This window comes from Mycena indigotica (genome assembly GCF_014461135.1).
Source record: "Mycena indigotica strain 171206Taipei chromosome Unknown Mind.scaff0009, whole genome shotgun sequence".
NCBI lineage: Eukaryota > Fungi > Basidiomycota > Agaricomycetes > Agaricales > Mycenaceae > Mycena > Mycena indigotica.
Window position 1 is genome coordinate 3,415,006 of NW_023503008.1, and position 16,077 is coordinate 3,431,082.

The following is a 16,077-nucleotide window of genomic DNA, read 5'->3' on the forward strand; positions in this document are numbered from 1 at the left end:
GAAGCCTCTATGACACAGCTTAAGCTTGATTTTTACAAATATCATACATTTTTTTTATAAACCTATACTTCAAGAGTAATTTACTATAAGCTTATCACTTTTAAACAAAAATATCAATATTTGGAGATAGAGCTAAAATAATAGGTATAGATTCAGAGAATCTTGGTAACCATGATTAGTTTACTTATAGCCAAGTGGTTAAGGTGACAGGACAGTGTCAAATGGTTACCTAGATGTTGTATAGAAGAAAATAATATGGCATCCTCTAGATACCAATTATTATCATTCAAGTCAATTGCAAGTTGTTTATATGCCCTTTTTTCCATTGCTCCTTCCCTCCGTACTTTGCAATCACACAAGTGTTTACCTTCTCTTGAAATTTAGTCCCAAGTCCCAATAATCCAATAAAATTACTACAATTACTCTACATCTCTTTGCCTGCCCTTCCCCTTGCCCTCTATGGCTGCAGCCAACCGGGCGATCAAATGGCCCTGGGCCTCGACAATACTCCTCAGCTCCGTGATCTGGTTGCTGAGCTCTGTTTGGTTGTGTGCAAGCTTGCGATTGGAAAGGTCTCCGGATGGAGGGGTAAACGGGTCCCGGCGGGGTATAAACGTTGATGTGATCGGGGAGCTGGGCTCCGAATGCGGCGACTGGCAAACAAGATGAGCTCGTTCCGTCGCGAGAGAGAGAGAGCATACGTCACGTGTCATGCGTTCCCAGACGAGACTGAACTCCCGTCCGAGCACGAAGCTGGGCAGTGCGATGAGGAGCAGGCCGAACACAAGGAGGGGGGAGAGTGACCAGCCGCCCGAGGAATGAGCGCGGTGTGATCTCGCCGTAGCCAACGGTGGTGATCGTGACTAGGACAAACCACGCGGCGGCGGGTATGCTGGCAAACTGCGACGGGTCGCCGTCCGTGTTTATGAAGGTCTCGAGGATGTCGTCCCATGTGCCGCGCTCAGCAAAGTATCTGAAAGCATTAGGTAGTACATAAGATGAGACGATTGACGCACAGTAAGGTGCTGAAGACGGTGAGGACCATGACCACGAAGAAGCCGAGCGCAAAAAGCGCGTGTTGAGATTGTCGGACGGAAATATACATGACTTCTATCGTTCTGTTGAACCGTCAGATCACAATGGTCAGTCGAAACAGAGGGGACAGACAATAGTACAGTATTATTAGACCGGAATGGTCGGAATACACGAAGGAGGCGAAACATGCGCAGAATCGAGAACCTGAAGAAAACGGACTGGAGGGCGATCATTGATGAAGAAGAGACGGAAAGAGTTGAGACCAACAGTATCTTGGGCAAGAATGAGTTCAAGATAATATGGCGCAACGGAGAGGAAGTCGATGATTCCAAAGAAGGCTGAGGCAAGTGAGCGGTGGAAATTGGACCAAAAAGCAACACACAGAACATCCACCGAAAGAGACCCATCCATGTCCCACTCCAGGCAAAACATCGCGCCACGTACTCCATTGTGAACAAAGCTACCTGAGAGTTCATTAGGTTGGTCCAAAACACGAAAAGACAGACGCACTAAGCTCGTCTCTAAACCAAACCAAACGCTTGTCTTAACTTGGTGGAACGCAGGCACAGTTTCCAGCACGGTGACGACGGCAGAGATTACAATGAGGGCTATATGCAGCACGTGTACCATGAATGCCGCCTGGGAGGAAGTCGGTTGCTCGAGGAGTGCAAAGAGATTCCGTCGCCATTCGGGGTGGATAGCTGCGAGAATTGTTTCATCACGGGACGGCCCAAACGAGAACAAGTCGGGTCGCTCGATATCGTGTTGTGGCTGTGGATGGTCCTCTGTCAAGAACCGCGAAGAAACACGCGTGAGCTCGATGGGGGCAGAGGTCATGTAGCAAAAACAAGTTTTGATCGGACTCTGTCCCGTGCCGAAGGGAAATTGGCATCGGCATGCTCTCTTCCCTTTAAACCACCACGACCAGCTATGACTCTTGAACTCCTGGAGGACGCACTCGACAATGTGCTCGAAACTCTCGAGCAGATGCCGAGCATGGTCTCTCAAATCATCGCTGACATAACGCGATATGGCCCTCCCCTGCCGTCGTTTCCCGATGTCCACCTCCCTGGCCACCTTGGGGACTTTGAGATTCCGCCTCCACCACCACCTCCACCACCACCAACATTTATTGAGAATGCTGCAAGCTGGGTTCACGATAACCCCAGGCAGCTTGCTGGGGGGTTACTCGGCACAGGGTTGGTGCTTTATGGGGCTGCCTACATGCACAAGTCGAGGGCTTGGAAGCTATTGAAAGAGAAAGCTACAGCAGAGCGAAGACAAGTCGTCGGTTTGTGCTCTGCTAATCCGATTTATTGGGGCTGACCGCTTTTCAGTCGTTCTTGGTAAGCTCTGGTCGTTCCATCAAGCAGGCATTAATGGCTCTTAGGCGGCGATGTACCATTGGCTCTTCCCCTTATCCTTGACCTGGAACGCAAAGGCTTCATTGTGATCACGAGCGTAAAGACGGCAGATCTCGGCGCTGATCTAGAACGACGAGGCAAGGGCTACGTTAGGGCAATTGTTCTCGACCCAACCGACGTGCGTTTGTCCCAACTCACTTTTACTTTCGTTGACACATTTCACAGCCGTCCACTGTTACCACTTTCCTTCGCTCATTGTCTGCTGCCCTATCCCGTCGATTTCCCATCACCTCTGCCGGCGACCCTTTCGTCTCGCCTTCATCGCACCCGTACATTTGCTCGGTCATTTCCTTGCTCAGTCTTGCCCCACCACCAGTCCATGCTCCTCTAGAACATATTTCCCTTCGCAGTGCATATCTGCCATATCTAACAGCAACCCATATCGTCCCTCTTCAAGTCATCCAAGCATTGCTTCCCATGCTTCGCACTGGTCCATCCCGCATCTCCAAGAAGTCTATAGTTGTTTGTCTCCCTGCCACTGCAGCCCGGGTCGGCCTCCCTTTCAATGCCATGCAATCCATGAGTGTCGCCAGTACCTCACGTGCAGTCGAGGTTCTCCGCCGAGAAGTTCGTATTGCTGCATTGACAGACAAATCTGAAGCAATGAAGAACATCCGTGTGGTCGTCGCTGATGTCGGTGCCTTTAATATCGGTCCGCTCGATACCTTCCTCCCCCCAGGCGAGGTTTACCGCGCGATGGAAGGCTGGAGCTCGTCTGAAAAGCTTACATATGGGCCTTCATTCGCATCGCTATCACATTCTGTCGCTGATGAAAGCAATTCCGCCTGGTTTGACGACAACCAGTCGTACCGCGCCCCACGGAAGCCCACCGACGTGTCTGTGTTTGTCAACAGCATCGTTGGGACTGTCAGCAACGGGCGATTTGGGTTGGGCCTCGGCATTGGGCGTCTGCAGAACTGGCTGCGTGGCGACCGCTTCTCGATCGGCGCGGGCGCGGGCACGTATAAATTCGCATCATTCTTGCCGCCTGTCCTGCTCGATGCGCTTATCAACATTCCCCACATCCTCATCGGCATTCGCAACGCGCTGCTGCCCGCCCAGCCGTTTGTCCGGCCGCCACGGAATCTGCCTGCGGTAGAGAAACTGCAGGCTGGGGCTGCCGCGAAGGCTCAGCGCCAGACTGAGTCGTCATCGGATGCGAGTTTGTCGGAGCATGAGCACGAAACAGGCTCGGAGGCAGATGTGGAGAGCAACTCGGGAATTGACAGTGCGAGTTGGGTCAGCTTGAACAAGAGCACGGCAGACGATGCGTGAGGGAGCGCCGAGCCTATATTAACCCCCCTTCAAGAATGTACGAATATCTGTTGTACTTATATCATTCCACCACTCCTCACTCCTTGCGATTACTTGCAACAGAAAAGATGTTTATCTTATCTTATCTACTCATCAAAACTCGAGTCATCAACAGCAACAGATTAGAAAAGAGACGCCAGCACCAAGCTAATCTGTCCACTCAACCACCATGTACGCATCGCCATAAACCTCATATCTCGCTAACTCTTCCATCTCCAGGTCAGAGTATAGCTACCAGTCGATTCTCCAGCCATCGTCAGCAACTGCGCTGCAAAACTACATCACCCTCCGTCTGCTCGCGCTGAAAAGCAACCCTGAGGCGTTCGGCTCGGTATATGCACACGAGAAGCTCAACACGACAGAGAAATGGCGCATGAGAATCGACAATCCTGGCCGCATGACGTTTATTGCGAGCGTAGGCAGTGGCGACGAAGGCGAATGGGTTGGCACGGCGTCGATCATTTCTCCAGAGTTAGCTGGCGAGGGCGACAACTACCACCTCGTCGGAATGTGGGTCCACCCTGAGCACCGAAGAAAAGGCGGGTGTAAATATTTGTCAGAAAGTATTTTTTCTGATGTTGTGCAGGTGTCGGGAAAAGCCTGGTCGGGAACGCAATCGAATGGGTGCGCAGCAGAAAGGTGGCGGGCGAAAACGAGCCCCAAACCCGCATCATCTCGCTCGAGGTCCACCGGCCAAACGTTGGCGCCAAGGCCATGTATGAGGGGCTCGGCTTCGTCGAGGCGGTCGAGGAGAAGTGCCAAGACCCGAATCGTGTTCCAATGCTGCTCGAGTTGAATGCAGAGTGCAAGTAATGTATACCCTATAAGAAAGAGACAAAAAAAAGGTACTACGGGAGTCGCTTCGTGAGGTCTTGCGGTAGACTGCGCTCTGGCCGAAGGATCCTTCCCAATTTGGGATCAAGTTGGGCAGCACTAAGACTCCGCATCGTATACGGCGGCGAGATGAACTGGTTCTATCAGTGAATTTCCAAAAAAGAGAACAAGTAACAATACCGACCTTGACTTTCTCTCGATGTTCGGCCGTGGCACGCATGACTTCTTTGCTGTTCTCCAAAAGACTATCCACGCACACAAACGTGTGCATCACGTTGAATCCCTCTTCGCGAATCGCCGTCTCCCACTTGTGCCATACTACGGCAAAGAACGGCGTCGCAAGGTCACTGCAAACGCTGTTCGTCGTGATCTGACAAACAAATCAGCCTACGAAAGATCTCAGGAAAAGCAAGGTGGGGCTAGTGACCTGTAACGGTATTAAATGCACCATCTTGTCCCGCGGGTTAATCCGCACAATGACCCCAGCCAAAAATCGGCATACTTCCAAGCCAGGAATACAGAAAAAAGATGACGTTCCTTGCGGTGTCTTCAAGGCTTGCTCAAACATCCACCCAAATGAAAGCGTCTGCCGGAATATATGAATTCGCATTGCTCCACCCGTGGCGTCAGCTTGCGAGAGTCCGCCCGTGGCGATTCGAGTGAGACATATTTGCGTGATGGCTTGACAGCGCATTCTTATCTTGGGCGAGCGCGCACAAGCATACCAAGCGTCTGTAGTGAACAGAGATGTAGGAAGGCTAAGGTCGACGCTTCTCAGAAAGTCGATGACTGCATCACGTGCAATTCCACAGTGTGTGTGACCCCTGCCTTCGTTGTCGAAGTAGAAGTACTTTGGATCCCAGAGCGCGGTATTTGCCCCTGGACGTACTTCGGGGAGAGTTTCAGTCACACAGGCATTCATGATTTGGTAGAACCGCGTTCGTTGGGATTCTGACCACTGTTCAGACTTCATCACAAACTCGTCCACCTCATCGTTGAGATCCTCGAAGAAGGCGCAATTACGATACATTGTGACAGCGTCGACAAGACGGGAGCCAGCGTAGCGACAGAGAGGCTGGAGGAGTCGGGGAACAGCCCCACTCGTATACTCGATGAAGCTGTAATATGGCTCAACAACAGGGGAAGGAATTCGGTCTTGATAGTGGGTCAACCAATGGTTGTATTCGTTCTGTGACTTGTCAACTGGCAAATTAAGCATAGCGATCTGAGGCGCACCTGTGAAAACCCTGAAGGAATTCGAATCCAGGAATTTCGCCTGAAGCCGGTGTCCAGTGCATATGCAGTATAAACCAGAATCTGTGTCCCCGATGCGGCCTTGACGAATTGTTTCATTTCATCGTCGAGCTGATCAAAGCCGTCGACCAGAAAATATACATCGTCACGAGACTCCCTTGCGAGCATAACGAAGTCTTCCAACTTGGTAAACTTGCTGAGCCGATGAAACATCTGCTGGTCATCAGCGAAAGCGAGGGCAAACGCCAGCTTGAGCCAGAAAATCTTGTCATCCGCGATCATCGGCCCATCAGGGATGAACACAACTCGATGGCCTCGGGAAAACAGCACCCCTGCTACGAGAGCAAGTATATGCGACTTTCCAGCGCCGACGGTTGCGAGCAGGGCTAGCGTTGATGAGACACGCAATGTCTCCATTTGTTGAAGAATTTCTTGGACGATGGGGACGCCCATATGAGTGTAGACTGGACCCTGCATCTCAATCGACGTGCGCAGTAGTGAGGGGAAAGTGACTGAGATACAGTTGGCGGGGTTGGCCAACGTCTTCATATCGAATGTCGTAGCACTGAGCTGCGTGAAGAAAGCATGAATTGAATCTGTGCAAGTGAGGGAAGCCCTATCGGCGATTCTAGGCATACCTGGCGTGTGTCGACCAATGGCAACACATCCATGAGTGCCCTCCGAACGAGCCCGTTTGCGTGGGGGTGAATCCTCCATGGATGAGTAAGGCAGAAAGTAAAGGTCAACCGGTGATCAAAACGCCACAAACACGATCACGTGCTGGCTGTAAATATCACGACCAGACGCGAATCCGACTTGCTGTCCAGTGTCAATCATCCGACTGGGTAAAATTAAACGAGTCAACGACATCCATTTGGCTCGACTTCTACCACCACTACATTACAGCTGTTTCAATAAACCTTGAGACTTATTGTTTTTCTTTCGCGCTGGTTTTATTCAGATTTACCTTTGATGGAATGATAAGACACACCTTTTTTGGCCCTTCGACCGCGGCTATAGGCGGCTATGGACGGCGCCGTCACTGGCAGTCCTACTGCCAAGTGCCAACGCGTTGGCTTCAGTCAGCACAGTTTGCGTCGTCGTGCAGCAGTGCATGAAACAAGATTTGTGCAGTATGAACCACTGCTCCCTGTGGCAGAAGGGGAATAGAAACACTTGGTCATTGGCTTGCCTTCAATGCCTTGGCCATTAGCCGCAGTCAAATAACCCAAATAAGGTGCGCGCTATCAGCCATCAAAAATATCTCCGAGCAAGACCTTTGGCCAGAAAAAAACTTGTTAGTCTCAAGGTTTATTGAAACAGCTGTAACTACATTACCATAAATACGCAGCATAATACCATTATCGAGTCGGAATATCGACCCTGTTAAGCGTGTACTCATCGAGTTGCTGGATTTCACCTCATTCCAGTTGGCAAGATCCTTCCCGTACAGATGCAACGAACATATGTAGCAAAAAGTGTTGTTCCAGACACCCCACAGGTACAGTTCCTACAGAATACCTATATATTCCAAGTTGTTGGTCTGGGGTTGGTCCGCATTTAGGACCAATTATTGGTGCCAGGGGTCTCGACAAACTACAACCCTTGACAGCCTTCAGAGTCCAAAGTACGATGTGAATCTTGAGTGTGAGGTTGGAGTATTGAGCAAAATTTGCCAAACAGGTAAGATATCGCCAGATGCTTCATTAATTCGTAATACCACATTGGATGAGGATCAGACCAATCGATTTTTTCAATCAAATAACCCACCTACTTCGCTGAATTCAAATCCACCCATTCACCGATGATCAATGGGCCGCAGAAACGAGAGGCAGAGCCCAAATAGAAAGCAGACAGGAGCCGAGCAGACATCGCAGTGCAAAGGAGTGACAGATCAAGCCTTGAGAGTTTCCACCTTCAAGTTCAACAGAGGAGGTTGCTAGGAGAGACATATGGCAAGAAGACACCAAGACAAATAGCTTTATAATAAGCCGTTGTTGTCGTTTTGACTCCGACAGTTGAGAACAAAGCCTTGTTGTGGGGCCGACATTGTCATCGTGGTCAACTGCAAGTCATCAACGATCACATGACCTGTGACTGTCTCTTTCATCTCTGTGACTTCTCTGTGGCCGATGGGTGTGCTCAGCGCAGGAACCGGATTGTTCGCTTCTAACAACACGAAGGTCTAACACTGTGGCTCGTTCCCAATGAAACCGAGGCCCAGAAACTCGAAGCAATCATGGCTATCCGCCCTCAGGCTGGGACACTTATAAACACCAGCGAAGCTTCCTACCCTCGCTTTGATCCCCATGTCACACTGGCAGCGCTGCCTAGAGATCCAGAGCCGACTCTTGAAGGGATTCAACTTGCCCTTCCGGTTCTTTCCGCTCCGCTGAACGTTGTATTTGACTCCATCGAGATCGGCGACCATTACTTCCGCTCAGTCTATGCTGCTGTTCGACCAAGCCCCGATCTCCTTGCGCTACATGGACATATCCATCAGCACCTTAACATTTCTAGCCCTCGCACGCCAAAATTCCCCCATCTCTCCCTGTGCTATATCACAGATGACCATGCGGCCACTGGAGAACGGACAAGGTACTACGACGCTTTATCGACGAGGACCAGAACGGTAGACGATAGAGTAAGAATTGACTGTAGTCGAGATAAGCCAGCCGAAGAGGCTCAGGATTGGCTAGCTGGACTGCAGATGGTGGAAATCTGGGTTGTTCGGTGCGATGGACCGGTCGAAACATGGGTGATCGAGAAAAAAATTCCATTGCAAATTGAATCCTAGCTCTCTGCAGTACTTAGCGTTGAATGAATGAAGACCAGTGTTTACATCTCACAATTACACCGCCTGCCTGGCAGCCTCTGGTAGCTCACCCAAAACCATGTCACATCGAATCACATCATGCAATAATTTCTTCCTTCTGACCACCATAGTGCCAGCTGGCGCGTTTTCACCTTCTAGCTGTGTGACCCTCGACACTCTACCGCGACCCATGCGTTTGATTCAACCTTATTAACCGACCTCTCCGGCTGTTTCGCCTCAAGTCGTATCCCAATTCAGCGTGTGTGCTTCCGACCAACCACTACTCTCCAACTCCTACATCTTCTGCTCCTCGGAATGAAAATTACCAGGCATGGCCTACTCTGTGAACTCGGGGCCTGGAGCAACTATTCGCGATGAGAAAGTTGCCCTTTACTGTCCAAGGTGGATGGAAATAGCACGAGTTCTAGCTCCGCTCCGGAGAGTGCAATGCGCTTTCGTCGCGGTTCTCGCATTTCGAATTCCCCCACCCAACACTTGTGGGTCCCAGCTTGTGACACAACTTCTGTCGGTGCTAAGCGACCCGACATTTTCTGATATTTCGCTCGGCTGCGGCAAAGTCATTTTACGGTCCGACACTCTCGTAGTCGCTTCTCGTCAAAGTTGAGAGATTCAACCTGACTCTCAATGTCGGTTGATTCAGGCGGCTCCAGGGCAGAGCACAAGTCATACCGCATCAAATTGTCGAGCGCCCGACAGATATCCCCACTTTGGCACTTTCCTTATTGCGCTGCTCACTTTACTATTGTTGGCTTGATCAAGATCGCGACAGACGCGTCGGTGTCCAAATGGGGATATCAAACGATGGTGATGGCAAAAACAATAAGGTGGGCAAGCTGCTATAAGGTTCAATCACCGATTCGTTCCTTCCAATCTTCCTCTCCGCCTTCAACTTGGGTCTCGACTGCCTAACTCGGTACACCCGCCTGCAATGTCGCCAAACAATAACACGATCCCTGACTCGGATGTTAAAACCCCCACAGTCGACCAGCATCAGGATCCTTCCCAGCCCACCAAAATGCCCCGCTGCAGGTCTGGCAGTTCCAAGTCACAGTCCTCCCCTTTGAAACCTTCCGACCCAATTTCGACCGCGTCGTTGTTTACGCCTCGCGCTTTTCCTCCACCTTCTCTCGCGGGCGTGCCTGTCGAGTATATTATTGAGCAACTCCGTAATTATGCACCCGAGTTGTGGGACAAGCCAGAGACTGCAGACTGTACCCTTGGTATGTGGCCCGATCGCGATAGCAAAAAAGTTTAAAGCCTGACTCGTTTAATAGTCATTCCTGTACCACATCCTCCTGGGAAACCATTAACCGCGTTCTCTCCAACGACTGAACCCGGCATAAGTCGACGAGTCACAGAACCAGCATTGAATGCAGTTCCCAAGATTTCCTTGAAGGTTCGTTATCGTATCTATGGCCACAACGGGTCGACTAACCGAATACTAGCTGCATGTCGACTACCTCTGTGCCCACTCCACCCTTCTACGAAGCTTGTTCAGTGGCGCGTCTTCGCTCGACCTTATTAGCACTGCCGCTCTCACGCAAGCGCCGTCGCAACCCACTCCCTCAGGCCAATTTGCCGTCCCCACCAACCGCCTTCCCCGTCTCATGCCATGCTCTCCCGACCACCCCATTCTCTTCCTCCCCATTCCCGACCCCACATCGATTCACCTGCTCATACATTGGATGTATTTCGGCAGCACATCCTTTATCGAGGACAGTCTGAACGACGGCTCGGTTGAGTGGGAGGGCATTGCTCGCAATGCCGAATACCTCGGGCTCCCTGTCGACCTCAAGCTGTTCCTGGGTCAGTGGTACACCAAGTGGGTACACAACCGCGGGAATAGCTATGTCTCTGAGGGGGAAGAGGGGGAAGAAGATGACGACGACGATGATGCGGCAACTGTCTATTATTCTGACGAGGAGGCTGAAGTCACGGACAAGGTCGATTTAGGGGCGGCTCTGGCCGCTGATGATAACGCATCTGACGATGGCGCTGCTGCTCCCAAACGTGGTCGAGCTCGCATTCGCCCCATTTCCGTCTCATCTGCTCATAGCGTCTGAGGACCCCCCCGTTTGGGCCATTTCCTCACCGCTTTCGCCACCATTTCACTTCGAACTTATCATTATTCCCTCCAACCGCTCTCTGCCTCTCTCTCTCTGGTCCGCCTCCAATCCACCAATGGAGCAGCACACCCACACTCCCTTTGTCGCTATTCGCTTTCTGAATCGAACTTTGAGCAGTTCTACAAAGTCATGCCCACAATGCTTCGAGCCACGAGACCGCTTTTTGTTTGGATATACGACTCTGGCCGAGCTTAATTTCGCACTCCTCTGTTTCGTTTATACCGTCGTCCAGGACCAGCCTGTACAAGTAGCATTTTTCACGTCGTATACGATAGCCCCGCAGCATACAGATAACTTAAATGAATAAACAGTAGAAACGGCCCTTGGATACCAGCGCGCAGAGAACAAAAAAGGACGGTTGCCGATGCGATCTCCAAGAACAATTAGGTTCTGAATAGATGGCGCCACGAGGCTCACATGCCGTCCTTGCATGGCAAATTGCCCAGTTTGAATGGTTTGAAATGGCCATCGGGATCACTTTTCCACGAAAGACAATAACGAGGACAACAAAGGGAGTAACAAAAAGAGAACGAAGACAGAGCGAAGGCAGTTCCGTTTGTTGAACCGTGGACAACACATGGAAGAGGATTGATGCGTCCCAGAATTAGTTGGTTTGTAGAACCACAGACAAAGTATTACGACGACTCTACGAAGTGAAGTCCAGGGTATTGACTACGCTTCACAGGCTTTGAAGGCCGGTCTGGAAATGGCCTCGTATCTAAGGTTGGTGGCTGAGAGAAGCATCAGTTATCGGAAAACGAAAACAGAGTTCAGCCCACCAGATACCACTTCCGCCGCATCCTGGGCCAGTCGACCGTGACCAGCCACGGATGTTGCCTGACCTCGTCAAAGCCCCCGCACGCTCCAAGCCTCTCATTGGCGTTGATGGTCAGCAGGCCGCTGATAAGATTCTTCAGTTTTCTGCCGACACGGATTTGCGCTGGCCATTGAAATGGACGAGAATGGATTAGCGCGAACATCTCTTCTCCGATATTAGGGCCCGCATCTGCTATTCTTTGCTCCGGCTTGCGTGATGATTGTGGGTCATAAGGGAATTCGTTTGTGGCCATTTCGTACAATATGACCCCAGCAGACCACCAGTCGATCGCCGTGCCATAGCGGACGTCGGGGGGTTGCCCACGATGGCCATCGATAAATGCCTCCGGCGCTTGGTACATCGTTGTTCCTTCACCATTCGCGAAAGAAGTACCTGGATTGGTTGACGCGCCAGGCTCAGGAACGAACATGGAAGGCCCAAAGTCGCAGATGAGAAGGTAACCGTCCGCTCCGACAAGGATGTTGCCGGGTTTGAGGTCTCGGTGGACGATGCCTGACTTTTCGAGGTGTTCCAAGCCACACATGATGTTGGCAAAGTAAAAGACCATTTGCGCAGGAGTCATTGGACGATTTTGCGTTGTTATGAGGTCCGAGAAAGAGCCACCAGAGCCGTACTCGAGGAGAAAGTAGATATTCCGTTCGTCATAGAAAGTTTGGAGAAGCCCACACACAAATGGATGCCAGTCCATGGTGACAAGCGCTGTCCGTTCACGGGAGTTATCGTTGTCGATTTCAGACTGAGCAACACATCAGTGGAAGGCCGACGCGAATAAGATATACACACACACATTTTCCCGTTGTCTTAAAGCCTTCTTCCCAACGGCCTTGAGTGCAAACACTTTTGACCCACCCTCGGCTGCGGGCCCACGAGTCCGTACTAGCAGGACGCTCCCATTCCCGCCTCTTCCCAGTGCCTTCACACATTCAAGATCGTTGAGGGTTAAGCCCGGCCCACGAGGGTCAGCTGGCTGAATGTCCTTTGGAATTGGAAGCGGGAGCTAGAAAGCTGTAAGGGCAAGGGTATGACTTTGGATACCTGCTCACCGGAGGATAAAAAGGTTCTTTTCCGTCATGAACGCCAGCATAGTTGCGTCGATATCGTGCTCCCAACGTCAGTCCGTCAACAATTCGTTTGTGATTATAGCCAGGAGGGGCTCTGGAGGATATGCGAGGCGAACTTCTGCGAGTCGGGGCCATGGTTCGATGAAAGGACGCGTGGAGCCGCTACCATTCTTATATATGAAGTCTTTGTACCATGACAGGGTCAAAGCGTTCTAGTGTACTAGCGCTTTGGCCACCTTTATTATCAGAGCCAAAAAAACGAGCAGATGCTGGGTCCAGCAAACGGGGAGCTGGAGATGGGGAACTCGTCCATAGTGGTCAGAGTACAAGTTAAAGAAGTCCGACATCCCGTGATCAGACATTCGTTTACAACTTGAACGAGTTCGAACAAACAACACTGAGAATACAGACACAAAATCATTTACACGGGACTTGTCGCCAGCGCCTTCGCAACCCACATGCTAGACAAATTCTCCATCTGTACAACATGGAAATGCTCGATAATAAATCTGATTAAGAGGAAAAAGACAAACCAAACGAGTGAACCCATCCTCTCTTACCACATCGCCTACCAGTTTTGCGAGTTGGCTGTAGGGCATCTCGTATAGTCCCGTAGCTTCACGAAGGGAGTCTGCGATTTTCTGTGCGTGAGAATCTGGATCTGCTGTCGGGAGCGACGAGGGTGGCGGCACTGCGCTTTCTGGCAGGATGGGAGATGGCGTGGGAGCGGGTGGCGGAGACGAGTCTAAAGGTACTGCTGTCTTTTCAGATTCCGCTGGCCAGAGTGACGGCGCTTCAGCTAGAGGAGATAAGCGCGGGGGACCACTGAGTACAATCGAGCTGTTGGGCTCCAAGAATCTGACGGCGGAGGGCTGGAAACGAGAATGCGAATGAGGCTCAGCAAGAATGGGATCTGGTGGTGGCGGTGGTGGTGGCTGGACACGAACTGCTGCAGTCTTCTTTCGTTCCAAGGTGCTTGGTTCGGTGGTCTTGCAGGGGCATACACTACTAATAGCATCGACGAGCTGCTGGGTTACAACGGACGAAGAGAAGGAGACTTGGAAACGCCGATAAACCTGGCACGAGTTAGGACTCTACAAGTCAGATATCGAGGCGGTTTTTCAATCACCTTTTGCGACGCGGAGGACTCTGGCACATAGAGATAGCGCAAGCCAAATGTCGTCTCGCGATAGACGCCCTTGAGCGGAGAGCTTTCACTCTTGAAAACATCACTGAGAGAAGAGAACGAAAGCAGGTCAAGATCTTCCTGCAAATTAATCAGCACAAGTTGCCGGCCAATGACGGCGCACAAGCACGATATCCTGTGGGGCGGTACCAGAGCTATGCATTGTCCAAACAACGCGTAGTCTAAACGACTCTGCTTTCTCGGGTGACATCTTCATATCCAGAATCAAACGCAAAACAGGATTCGTAAAGTGTTGCCATTCAGAGCCGCCATTGCTTTCTTTCTTGTTGGAGTAGGCGCGGGAGTACTTTTCAAGAGTAAACGTCTTGGTTTCCGTCGTCGACGAGGAGGACATGGCAGCTAAAGCAGTATGATTACATAATCAGCGGTTGATGATGATAGCTACAGATTTATCTAGTTACTTTTATGGTGGTTGGACTACGATTAATATTACACGTATAGGCACTCTCAGTTATACCATCAACGACACAGCCAACTCAGAGTCCTTCATCTCCGACTCTTCTAAGCACTCTGACTCGGAGTCTTCTTCCCAAGGGTCCGCCTCCATCATTTCTTGGTTAACCTCGTTGAACGCCTGCAGGAACGAGCTGCCGTTCTCGCTTGTCAACACAAAGACCCCAGCGTGAAGGGCCGCCAATTCGAAGGCGGAGATGTGCGGATTCATCAACGAGGGTCGCCCAAAGTGCTCCACAGCAAGCAGCATCAAAAAAGATGAGGTTAACATGATAACGCTCAGTGCTATGACAGAGACCAGATATATGCCCCATGTCCGGGTTGCGCAGTGTTCACGGCCCTCTTGTAAGAAGAGTCCTGCAAGCAGTAACGTTGCTGGGACGGCGGTGGAACGCACGAAGGAGGCAATGAAATCAGAGCAGTGCCAAGTGGGAGGCTCGTAGTTGTCGTTTACGCGCCACAGAGTCGGATCGATGACCAACGCCCGGCGCAGAAGGGTGTCGAATATATCGGTAGTAAGCAGCGAAAACGTTTCCAGGAAAAAAATGAGCCCTCCGAGCCAAACGCTCATTGGGGAAGTAATGTTCGCAGCCTGCCAACGAAGGTGGTCACGGAGCCAGACATAGGACCCGGAATCCGACCATATTTGCAGGTGTTCCCTTCCCAAGACGTTGAGGGCCAATGCATAGGTCAATAATATGACACAACCCATTGATGCATAGCTCAGCACCGACGCAACTCTGGCGCGATGCCGCAAGAAGATGGCTGGCGCCAGCAAGAACAACATCAAGCCAGGATGGCCGAGTATTTGATATGTGAACATATGCCGCGCGAAAAAGGTGATTGACAACATAGTTTCACGAAGGAGCGGAGTCCATGGCACCGCGACGAGTGGCTGGAGGGCGATTTGTGCGAGGGCAGCAGTCGGAAGAATGAGGAAAGTAATGAGTGACTTCGCGGTGATTTGCGTCCGCAATACGACAGGAGGCATGCATTCGATGATGGGCGCATTGCTGAGGTCAGCCAAGCGACACAGTGCCTCTATAATGCAGAATGCGAGCGGTTTTAAGAGGAACCCGATTGAGAGGAACACAAATGGCGATATGACGGTGTAGGCCAGAGGGTTCTGCCAGTATTGGCCAAGGATAACGCTGACCACATAGATGATCAGTGTGAGAGGCTCCGGTGTAAGATATTGCAGGAGTAAATGACCGTCCACAAACTTGGCTGGTGACTCGGATGCCATGGGTTCTAGGGTGTATTCAATGGCGCCGAAGGGACTTTCGCCATTTATAAACCCGAACGAGTTTTGCACTCAGGGCAAAAGAAACAGTATAGTTGCTATGATCGGTGGTTGCGAAGTGAACATGCGAAAGCGCACGTGCCAAATCAGGGAGTTTCGTCGATCTCTCTGCCTTTCAGTTAGCATCGCCATGGATGAGGCGAGGCTTTCAGTGCGCAAAACAAGCCATCCACCAATCACCAGCATAAGAGACAAACGCTAGCCCACCCCAGTCACCAGTATCACTTCAATTGGATTCAGATATTAGGGCTTCAAGTCGAACGATACTATAAACTACTACTGGACTACCATTATTGACTTGTTGGGCGGCTCCGGCGAGATGCGGCACCTAAGTTAGGCGAATTGTGCAATGGCGGTATTTGAATAAATCCCTAGGCCTGAAACCCATTGTA

The 16,077-nt window shown here is 51.0% G+C and overlaps 8 protein-coding genes across 8 annotated transcripts; 3 read left to right on the forward strand and 5 right to left on the reverse strand.

Annotated features, from left to right (window-relative positions):
* Positions 1-419: 419 nt before the first annotated feature.
* On the reverse strand, positions 420-2,133 carry MIND_01085500 (Potassium voltage-gated channel subfamily B member 2; the record flags this gene model as incomplete). The annotated part of the gene is made up of 8 exons (XM_037367426.1): positions 1,546-2,133; positions 1,418-1,499; positions 1,303-1,373; positions 1,168-1,253; positions 1,017-1,118; positions 875-973; positions 702-753; positions 420-653 (listed from the first exon to the last, which is right to left on the reverse strand). Exons 1-8 carry the CDS (start codon positions 1,870-1,872, stop codon positions 420-422), a joined length of 1,053 nt encoding a protein of 350 aa, XP_037216820.1. The 5' UTR covers positions 1,873-2,133.
* MIND_01085600 (Protein kinase domain-containing protein) lies at positions 1,966-4,586 on the forward strand (the record flags this gene model as incomplete). The annotated part of the gene is made up of 6 exons (XM_037367427.1): positions 1,966-2,326; positions 2,373-2,381; positions 2,426-2,577; positions 2,625-3,730; positions 3,993-4,318; positions 4,360-4,586. 6 exons carry the CDS (start codon positions 1,966-1,968, stop codon positions 4,584-4,586), a joined length of 2,181 nt encoding a protein of 726 aa, XP_037216821.1.
* A 35-nt stretch (positions 4,587-4,621) lies between these two features.
* MIND_01085700 (Glycoside hydrolase) lies at positions 4,622-6,578 on the reverse strand (the record flags this gene model as incomplete). Its single annotated transcript, XM_037367428.1, has 5 exons — positions 4,622-4,741; positions 4,792-4,977; positions 5,035-5,796; positions 5,844-6,457; positions 6,500-6,578. 5 exons carry the CDS (start codon positions 6,576-6,578, stop codon positions 4,622-4,624), a joined length of 1,761 nt encoding a protein of 586 aa, XP_037216822.1.
* A 1,397-nt stretch (positions 6,579-7,975) lies between these two features.
* Positions 7,976-8,658, forward strand: MIND_01085800 (Cyclic phosphodiesterase; the record flags this gene model as incomplete). Its single annotated transcript, XM_037367429.1, has 2 exons — positions 7,976-7,997; positions 8,045-8,658. Exons 1-2 carry the CDS (start codon positions 7,994-7,996, stop codon positions 8,656-8,658), a joined length of 618 nt encoding a protein of 205 aa, XP_037216823.1. The 5' UTR covers positions 7,976-7,993.
* A 967-nt stretch (positions 8,659-9,625) lies between these two features.
* On the forward strand, positions 9,626-10,760 carry MIND_01085900 (uncharacterized protein; the record flags this gene model as incomplete). The annotated part of the gene is made up of 3 exons (XM_037367430.1): positions 9,626-9,917; positions 9,972-10,093; positions 10,143-10,760. The coding sequence occupies 3 exons, from the start codon at positions 9,626-9,628 to the stop codon at positions 10,758-10,760; spliced, it is 1,032 nt and encodes a 343-aa protein (XP_037216824.1).
* A 698-nt stretch (positions 10,761-11,458) lies between these two features.
* Positions 11,459-12,857, reverse strand: MIND_01086000 (Protein kinase domain-containing protein; the record flags this gene model as incomplete). Its single annotated transcript, XM_037367431.1, has 4 exons — positions 11,459-11,554; positions 11,603-12,397; positions 12,449-12,658; positions 12,705-12,857. The coding sequence occupies 4 exons, from the start codon at positions 12,855-12,857 to the stop codon at positions 11,459-11,461; spliced, it is 1,254 nt and encodes a 417-aa protein (XP_037216825.1).
* A 286-nt stretch (positions 12,858-13,143) lies between these two features.
* Positions 13,144-14,263, reverse strand: MIND_01086100 (uncharacterized protein; the record flags this gene model as incomplete). The annotated part of the gene is made up of 4 exons (XM_037367432.1): positions 13,144-13,200; positions 13,256-13,798; positions 13,852-13,989; positions 14,033-14,263. 4 exons carry the CDS (start codon positions 14,261-14,263, stop codon positions 13,144-13,146), a joined length of 969 nt encoding a protein of 322 aa, XP_037216826.1.
* Positions 14,264-14,380: 117 nt separating this feature from the next.
* MIND_01086200 (uncharacterized protein) lies at positions 14,381-15,628 on the reverse strand (the record flags this gene model as incomplete). Its single annotated transcript, XM_037367433.1, has 1 exon — positions 14,381-15,628. One exon carries the CDS (start codon positions 15,626-15,628, stop codon positions 14,381-14,383), a length of 1,248 nt encoding a protein of 415 aa, XP_037216827.1.
* Positions 15,629-16,077: the final 449 nt, after the last annotated feature.